General features: G+C 40.2%; 1 protein-coding gene across 2 annotated transcripts in view; it reads right to left on the bottom strand.

Moving 5' to 3' along the window:
• Positions 1–1,719: 1,719 nt before the first annotated feature.
• Positions 1,720–10,195, bottom strand: part of LOC149082819 (uncharacterized) — an 80,566-nt gene continuing 72,090 nt past the window's right edge. For both annotated transcript variants that reach the window (XM_089235989.1, XM_089235987.1), the window contains exon 5: positions 1,720–9,080. In XM_089235989.1, coding sequence (XP_089092115.1) covers positions 6,214–9,080 — 2,867 coding nt within the window. In that variant the 3' untranslated portion in view covers positions 1,720–6,213. The remainder of the gene's footprint in view (positions 9,081–10,195) is intronic.

Raw genomic sequence — 10,195 nt, 5'->3', positions numbered from 1 at the left:
CTATAGATGTACAGTGAAACCTCGCTACAACGATAAATCCCGATAAAAAAAACGATATTTTATGAGGAGGTTATATATAGAAACAGCTATAACGATATTTGTTGTATTTTGCTCATACACAATCACATTCAACATATACAGTCAAACCTCGTTAGTATGTCACCCGGTTAACATGTCACTCCGCTTAGCGGGTCACTTTTTGGAAGTCCCAATTGTCCCCAGGCAGGAATTGGCACAGCTATGACTTACTCCGTTTAACGAGTCACTGTGCTGACTAAGTCATATTTTTGCTCTCCCAAGAGTGACTCATTAACGAGGTTTAACTGTATATATATTTTTTATACTCCTCAACAGTATTTGTTCTTTCAAGGGTGTCTAATAGCACCGGTATTTTACACCAAGTGCTAAATAAGTTGCCGTGAAGCTACTTTCTATGTATTGACTAATGTGTTAACACTACTTCACATAATGAAATAACTAACTGAATTCTACTCAACTAATTGATTACAATTTTTGACGTGAATACGTCTTTTAAATCATCGGATGATTTTGGGTGCATTCGCAAGAAGTTGTGTAACAAAGTAATTTAAACGCTTATATCTCAGGATGTATTCGGAATACATCGGTGTTTTTTTATGTTTATTGGTTTATCTCGTTAACATTAATCCAATGATACAATTCTCGTTTTAATATCTTTTCTGGCCTGGGAATCAGGCTCGCGGACCCCTTTCGCAACGAAATTGTTTTACACTATATCTCGAGAGTTTCGCAACGCAAATAGAAACCAATGATGCCGTCTGGTAGGCATTTATGAGACAAATCCAATGGTCGAATGAGAGAGAGATACTACTCTAGTTTTAATAACTGTTCCGATCTGTGCGCCGTGCTTGCGGCACAGCCTACCCCGATTTTTTTTGCTGTGAATAAACATTCATAAACGCATTTTGTGAGGGTACTAACAAACATTAATTCAGGAGAGATGAAGACAACATAAATTTGGCGGCAATTGATGAAAATGCTACCTCTCGATATAGCGATAACCTCTCTACAACGATGTCTGTCAGACTGAGGTAGTCATTTTTTCAGGCATACAGAGTCTATTCATTCCCATAAGCTTCCCTGCTCGATGCTGCTCCGTACGAGCTGGACGAAGATGATTAGAAATTGTTTGTATGTGATAATTGGGTGCTTGAGCGAACGTGTGTAAGAGGTGTCAATAAAAGAAAATATACAGCCTGAGCGTGATTCTCTCGATAAGTAGTGGCTTACTTATGGAAAAATCGGGAAGGGCTAAACAAAAACAAAGTCGAGAAATCTCTACTAGATGTTATAATCTACAGGAAAACCACGGACGATGTTATTGCCCGCGTAAAAAAATCTGGGAACGTGATTTTGGGTTCTTCGGGAAAAACCCCCCTAGACTGATGGTATTGTCTCGGGAAAACCCCGGTGCAAGTTATATTTATTATTCAAGTATCAACTTCAAGTACTGCATTTTTTTGTCTAGGTCTAGCGATTCTCATGTAATTACAAAATCCGTCAAACATCTGAGCTAATAACGAATGTTCTTGCTACAACGATGTTCTTTTCCGAGTACCGTTATATCGAGGTTTAACTATTTTTTAAACTTTTTTTTCTCTACCTCCTGTTTATAGTATGAAACAGCTCCGTCAGATGACGGCACCAACCAAAAAAAATTCATAATCGCTTCGAAAGAGATCCTTTTAAACAAAAAACTTTTATTAGCTATATACATTAATCGAATTTACAAATGCTATCACACTGAAGCGCCATTTTTTTTTTTTGTCACTGGTAAAAATACAAGAGGAAATGCGACAGACAATTATACATAAATACAACGAGACTTCGTCATCATGATCATTAAATTACATCATCTCGAGACATTTTTACTACTTCATACATCAAAAAATATAAATTTATTTTCCCCATTCTCATCGTGAACGAACCACCGAAAATCAAATATAATAATCATTTTGTTCATTCATATACAGTGATGGAAGGAAGAAAAACGAATTGTTTAATAAATTATTCACATGAAACAGATGACGCACGGACAGACAAAAAAATAATCGTAATTGACTTTGTTCAAAATTTTTCATTCTGAATCGAAGACATGGCGCGCGAAATCCTCCGTTATTTTTTTAAATCCTAGACCATAGAGCAACACGAGTTTGAAGCCGAGAAATAGCAATAATTAAATTCATAAATGACTAAGGCCAGACATGATATTGCGGCCCGTTAAGAAAAAAAAATTTCGGCGCCCCCCTAATATAATATCACCCTCCACCCCATGTAAGAAGCTGGCAAGGATTGGCCTGGAAATCCGGAGAATTATCATCCTTGTTTTGTCTAGTGTATTTAGGAAAATCAATGGGAGATCCACAAGAGCCTTGGCTTGGCAGATTCGTTGGAAACTCTTCCCAAAACTACAGGAAAAACTTTTAATACTTCATTATTCATAAACTGATAAATTTTTGGGATAAATTCTGTACAATTTTACCTTTCCAATCAATGTTTATTAGAAATATATATATACGGGGGTATATATATCCTGTAAATTTTTAGTTTAGAAATTTATGAAAATATATATATATGGTATACTCGAATGCGACCTCTGAGAAAATTATTCTCATTGAAGGGATGGGATTTTTCTCTTTTTTTTGCTTCAGAAAAACATTTAGTTCAATTTTTCGTCGATAGAGAGCGCTTTCACTTCAATGCGAATCACTGAAAATATGCAAATCGGAATCCTATAAAATGCAGTGTGTACGAATAACAGCTCATTTCTGAATTTTCTTGTGACTGGCCATTTTTAAGGTTTTCATTGTGATGTTGGCCATCGGTGGACTAAACTCTATTGCTGAAATTGTTATACCTCTGCACACGAATTTTCAGCTGAACCTTTACGAACGTTTCCGGACACAGAAGAGGTTAAGAGTATTTCACGTCAAGAAATTTGTTGTCGCATAGTGTTAAAAAAAACTTCATGAGAACTTTTTGGCGAACCGCATTCAAATGTACCAATTCCTTCAATTTTTTATGAATTTTTAAAGCATATACGGATTTATGGGACATCCTGTATAAGCCGTTCTCTTAAGGTGTTGACCTGGGGAGGGAGTGAACATGCCATAAATCCTGACCCAAAGGCCCCAGTCAAGGTCTTGTCTATATGTGTGTATCTGTTAATAAAACGTTCGATACATTTCTCATTTGATCTACAAATCAGAATTTTGAGCTTCGGCTTTGTTAATTCAAAATTAACCCAATTTTCAATTTTGATTTCATTGTCCCTAATATTTTGTGGCCTTATGATGTAGCATTTGCTTAAGTCCGGCCCGAGATGAATTACTGTACCGTGAGGTACTCTGAATGCAAAAAACATATGTCCGTAAATGCTTCTTTCAATTTTTTGGGCATTAAAAAGCCTATGGGGGTTATCCCAAAAAAAGAAAAAGTATAAGGTTGCCTTAAAATCCCATGCATGAGGAAGCAATTGCGTAATTTTCATCTCAATAGATGGCGATAATTTTCCAAGGTGCCGTTGTAACAGACGTTGGATGCGCAAAGGTGTAGGGAAAGATACCAAGAGATACTAACCCCCGGCAAGCATAGTTCGCCATACGGGGTTCCCCGAAGGGAGCATTTATTTTCTCCACAAAAAAAGAGGTAGAAAGGCGTAGGGAAAAAAATGAAACGGGGCGAAGGTTTCTAATAGGTGAAGCTTTCATTTATTTTGTAACGGGTGAGAAAATTATTCCAACGGTGCTCTGGCTAACTAGTGTTATCTATAGACATATGAGTGGCCACAGTTATGCAAGAACTGGGTGTTCCAAAAATTCGTAAATGGTTTGGTTTAAAAATTTATAAAAACTCAAGGGGTTGGTATACAATTGAATGCGGTTTGTGAAAGGTTTTTCTCATATGGGGGGATTTTTTTTTTATAGTATAGGGAAAAAATTTAGTTGAAATTTTTGTCGATAGAAAGTGCTGCACGAAAGCAAGGCATTGGAAATCAGGGTCCTATAAAACGAAGGTTATACCATTAACAGTTCGTTTCTGAACTTTCCTGTTACTGGCGCGCATAAGGTTTTCATTGTGATGTCAACATTGAGGGATAAAGCATTATTGGTATGCTGTTTTACCTCAGCTATGAACCGCCGGGTGAAGCTTTACGAGCGTTTCGAATACAGAAGAGATTGAGGTCAAATTTCAATCAGCTGTATATATCAACAAAAATTTTAACTACATTTTTTTTAGGAACCAAAAGAAAATCCCCTTCTAAAGAATAACTTTTTCGCAAACCGCATAAAAAAAACAATTCCTTCAATTTTTATGCCATTTTAAACCATTAAAGAATTTATTGGACACCCTATACTTCGGATGGGATCAACTGATATTTTGAGGGGGGGGGGGAGCTTAACTTGTAGTACAGGGGTCTTCATCCCATGGTCCGCAGGACAAATGTGGCATTCGAGCTTTCTTCTGTGGCTCCCCGCGATCATTTTTAGAAAATAACTACTTTACATAGGAAAGAGAATAAATTCAAAAAAAAAAAAAAAATCGTTAAAGGGCTCTGGCCACTGAAAAATCTGTACTGCTGTATTTATCTGTACCGTACTGCTCAGTACTTTCCAGATTCAGTAATTTAGACTATGCATTTGATACATTAAAAAGCCCAGTGTAACGAATTCTCGTGGACCCGGAGCCATATTTCGAGAGGCCAAATTCAGCATCTAATAGGTATACATAGCTGCAGATTTTAAAGAAATGCTAAAAACACCTCAATAAAAGAAAACTTTAGAATTATTGAAAAACACAATGTTATAATTTATGAAAATCTATATCAGGGGTCTGCCCAGCCAAAATTTGAGTCCGTTTTCGGACCCTTCAAAAAATTCCGGGTCTGGAAAACGGACCCTTCACAAAATTTCGGATCTGAAAAACGGACCCTTCACGAAATAAAAAAATGAATCCATAAATTTGAAATTTAATTTCTTTTGTGATAGATTCAACTAGATTATTTCGCTTCCCACAAAATTACTCATTTCTCACAAAATGAATGACATTCTTCACAAAAATAAAGAAAATTTTCACAAAAACAGGACCCTGCAAAGAAGTCTGGGCAGACCCCTGTATATAGTTAATGAAAAAATATTTACAGAACTACTGAAGGAAATAATTTTAGAATTACTGAGAGCGATTTCCAGAATTCTTAAGATTAAATTCAGAATCTTAGTGATTTCAGAATTGTGGTAAAATTCATGAATAAAATTAAGGATTTTTGGAAGTAATAATTTTATAATTGATGAAAATTTAAGATTAATGAAAAATAATTTAAGATTTGTCGAGTGAATTTCAGACTTACATAATGAAAGAAATAATGGATAAAGAATGAACGAAAAATTAACTGAAAATAATTTAATAATGAAAGGGAATTTCTGCTTGAAAAAATAAAAATCCAAATTTAATGAAAGAAACAAATTAAGTGTAAATATGGGTGTTCAATAATTTTGGGAACCCTGTTTAATAACCCATAATACGGCGGTATGACTTGGTGGCCCGCGGGCTTCGTGAAAAATTTAATTTGGCCAGGGTTGAAGACCTTTGCTCTAGAACAGCGGTTCTCAACCTTTTTTGACGCGTGGAGCCCTTTCTGGTATGTAATTTCTATGGCGGAGCCCCTAGCATATTTTTTATTTATTCATCAAAGTTACCGATTCATTTTAAATATTTTTAATTACAAATATTTTTTTTAATTTACTGGGTTTTATTTTATTTTCCTCGAGCTGCCTCGGAGCTCTGGGGAGTGCCCAAGTAGCCCTAGGGGCTCCTTGAGCACCGGTTGAGAACTGCTGCTCTAGAGTAATAACCATGGGATTTTTCTTTATCAATTATTTCCCCCCTTCCCCATTTTAGGAAAGGTGGACCTGACACCCAGGTTCCCTTTCCTGGCTATACGGCTTTTGCATGTGACTCATGGTAACCTTTTTTGGATCAGCCCTCGTATTTATACTGCAGACAGAGCACATGACCGTGTTGGAGCGGTGTAACTTTGGTGGTGTGCATCTATCAACTCGCCATTTGGTACAGAACCTGGCGATCTCATGAAGCCCTAGGGATACTGTGCTCGAGCAACTTATAATGCAGTCGAGAACCGATAAGAAAAATCCATAATTTATATCGCGTGATTCGTCACTGAACCGCGGCAGCTTCTTGCGCGAAATTCTCCATGACTCGCGACACGCAGTAGAACTTTTTATGCGCGATGAAGTTCGACAGATGGTGAAACGATATGTCGCAAGACTTGCAGTATTTAAGCTCAGAGTTCGATTTCGTTTGGGAACGGGATCTCTTCTTGGGGACGACGCTCTTTTGGTTGACGACTTTCCTGCGTTTCTCGTCTTCGCAGGCACTGCCTTCGTCCGGACGCTGCACAACTCTGCGGATGACGGACGTCGCGACGTCGTGCGTCGCCGTTATCACTCGACTCGTCTCCACAGAGCTGTCATCGACGTCGATGTCGGCGTCTTCTTCGTCGGCACTGTCGACATTGTCTTTGAAGTAGGTCTGTTTCGGCGTCTCGGAGCGTTCTGGGAGGATCCTCTCCGCGCAGTCGTCGTCTTCCTCCGTCTTTATCACGACGTCGCAGAAGGCGGTGGCGTTCAAGCCTCTGGATCCTGAGGATTTCGGAGAGCCTTCCGAGTCTGTGTCCATGTGCTCCTGCTTCATCGTGTTCTTCGCAGGGCTGAAACTAGCTGACTCGCTGAGAATGCACGGACTCTTTGGTGAACCAGGATGACTCTGCGACGGGGAATGTTCCCTGACGTGTTCCTGTTTGAGGATAGGTGCACTGGGGGATTTGTTACCATCGAAATGCTCATTGGATTCGACTGAAACCTCCTCAGTGGCGGATGCGCAATCTTCTCTGGGAGGACATGACTCTTCGTCACTGCCAGACGAATTTCGGTAGTTGTGGTTATTCCAGTAAGGGTCTACGACGACCGATGAGGCAAGGATGTCTTCGATTTGGGATGCGTTTCCATTCAAGTGCTCGTAGACGTGTGTCCTCATGCCACGAAGCGTGTTCCCGCGATAGCCACAAATGATGCAACAGAAGCCGCGGATTTCAGAATGAGTTAGGAGGTGTCTTCTGGCCGTTTTCAGTGACGGACAAACGACGTCACAGTAATTGCATTTCCACTCGTCGGGACAGCAGATGTCTTCGTGGCCGTCTACTGCTGCTTCCCCGCAAGTCTGGCACTGGTTATCGCACAAGACGGAGTTGCGCCTGACGGCCTGTTGGGCACTGAATCTCGAATCTTTCTTCCTAGAACAGTAGTATGTCTGGTGAGCGTTGAGGTTGTCCGCGGTGCTGAATTTGACACCGCAAGCATCGCAACGAAATACCGAAGATTGGTTCTTCTGGTGCTGAACCGCAGGAATCGAGTCCACCCCGAAATCCATCGTCCTGCGCGAGAAATCTATTGACCCGAAGGATTTGTCTTCCGACGAGTTCACTTTCTTAGACGACGTGTCGTTCAACGAGCCGGTACAGCTATTGTTATCGTCCGATCCGGACAGATCCGGCATTCCAACGTAGCCGCCTTCTCCCTGACTGGCCAGCTGCCGGCGGCGGTAGGCACAGTAATGTTTCTTGTGTGCTAGATAGTTGTCGTACTTGTAGAAGACTATGTTGCAATCTTCGCACTTGTTATTACCGTGCTTCAAGAATTTTCCCGGTGGTGGACCTATAGGTATCAAGGTAGGTTGACCGGCTCCGTTCTCGATGGTAGTCAACAACGCTGGTGCCGCTGGAGACGAGCGCTCGGCCACAGCCGCGCAGACACCATGGATAGCGCCGTTCATGTGTAAAGCGCTGATCGGAAGGACACCGCCTATAGCAGATGATGTCGACGCCTCACTGCTGTACCCAGTTGGCGATCCAACTGCTCGTACCACGGGATGCGCAAGTGACTGCTCCGGTGACGAAGACGACGAGAAATTCGCTGGAGACGTCATCGGTGACACCGAAGCCAAGGAGTTTCTTCTGCGTGCTACGGGTCTGTGCTGTTGCTGCCTCATTTCTATGCAAGACGATTTCCTCTTCCTAACCGTCAAATCCAGAGGACCGTCGCCCTCAGACGCGCTTTTCACTGGCTCTGAATCCCTACGATCCACTGATTTCTTCTTCAAGTTCAGCACTTTCGAATCATCCATGGATCTCTCCAAACCAGGAGATTCTTCACGATCATCTTTGACGGCGTCAGATAACATCGCAGGTTTGGGCTTCGAGATAGAATTTTGTAAAATACTGTTCGGGTGTACTATTTTCACTTGTTGGTCACCTCCCCGGAAGGACAAACCTCCGTTCTCGATGACACCACCACTGGGTGGAAGAACTATCGGCGTCCCGGTAGGTATGACACCATTCTGGGCTACTAGAGTCTGACCGTTGACGATGTTGCAAGGTACGAGTATGAGAGGGTTTGTCGAAATAGCTGCGAAAATTGCTTGAGGTTGAATGACTGGTGGCAAGCCGTTTATAGATTGAGGCATGCCTAAAGAGTTCGACCCCAGAATGAACGTGTTCTCGCTCGGTGGCATGACGGTGGGTAGATCTTCCGATGAATGACGTATTCGGGCCACCTCGGCAGCGTTGGCGTACGCCGCACGCCTCGATTTGCAGTACACCTGCCTGTGAACCTGATACGTCTTGGATGACATGAAATGAATATTGCAAGCCTCGCAATAATTTTGATTAGCGTGATGAGCATCGGACTCAGCCGCCGAAGGAGAAGGGATGACGGTCTCGTGCACCTTCATGTGCTTCGTCAATGTGTATTGTCTGTAGCAATAGTAAGTGCAGTACGGACACTTGAACAAGGATCCCGCAGACACCACTTGCTTATCACCAGTTTCATGTTCCGGGGCGTGATTGCTGTGGTTGTCTTCCATTTCTGGGGTCTCTCGTTGGTCGCTCATTGATTCTGAACGACTAGTATTCTCCTCCAACTTCTTTTTCGTTTGGCCACCTTTACTGCCGGTGCTTTCACCTGGATCTATATTTGGAGAAAAATCGCAAAAATTAAATCAACATTTAGTTCGATTAAAACCATAAATACAGTACAATTAAATTTCAGTGAGCAATTATGAAAAAAAAAAGTAATATAATTTCAGTCATTTGGTACGATGGCTCCAACTTCCAACTTTATAGGACGCGAACTCATCTTAACCCTTTCAATACAATTTTTTTTTTCTGAGAAAAAAGTAAAATAAGTACTTTAAAATAAATCACTGAACGTGAATCATATCATTTAGAATACAAATATTGATAATATGCTGGGGGGAAAACTACCGGGAGAGGAGGGATCAGAGGGGTATATAAGTGTCCACCCATTGGTATTTCTTTTAGTGGGACACGTTTGACCTAGTGGTATTGTAATAATGATCAAAATATAATAAACAACCTATTTATTTTTATTCAAATCAGTAGGATATTAATAAAATAATAAAATACCCGCGGGAGATATATGTAGCGAAAAAGTTAAGGTTTGCATTTTCAATTTCTCATATTGTGAGGCAACTACTCACTAAGCCCTATATAGTCACTATCCGTTTTTGGCAACTATAAATTTCGCCAGAACCGAGTGAGAACCTGGTCTAGGTTTCACGTTGCCAATCTGCATTACGCGCAATCCTCGATGGGTAAATAAAAAAGATCGACTTCCCAAAATATATATCTCTTGCAATAGCCAATGGCATCAAACTGCGAGTTTCTATTACCTTTTCTTAGAAAAGGTAAATTTCTTCAAAATTAACAAATTAACCATGTGGAGTAATGCTTATTGTTTTTTATTGTAAAAATTTAGTGTGATTAAATATATTGCACTAAAAAGAAAAGCAACAGTCAAAATGCCTGCCATTTGCTCTTTTAAGTATAACGTATGGTCCGGCCCTTCTAGTGTTAGAGCTTTACATATATATTTATAAAAAAGGATATGCAGTATTGATTACATTAATAAGATAGAATGCTAATGTACACACATAACTTACTATTAAACGACTCATTCTGTTACTTTATATTTAGAAAAGGATGTTAAGTAAAATCAATTACATAACCCTAATCATAAATTAATTAATTTGTGAAAAATTTAGGATGGTTGCCATTTGACTA

Source organism: Pholcus phalangioides, unplaced genomic scaffold (assembly GCF_987345545.1).
Source record: "Pholcus phalangioides strain wild (caught in Gottingen) unplaced genomic scaffold, Ppha-v1.0 ptg000009l_1, whole genome shotgun sequence".
In the NCBI taxonomy this organism is placed as follows: domain Eukaryota; kingdom Metazoa; phylum Arthropoda; class Arachnida; order Araneae; family Pholcidae; genus Pholcus; species Pholcus phalangioides.
This window is presented reverse-complemented; position numbering and strand designations above follow the sequence as displayed.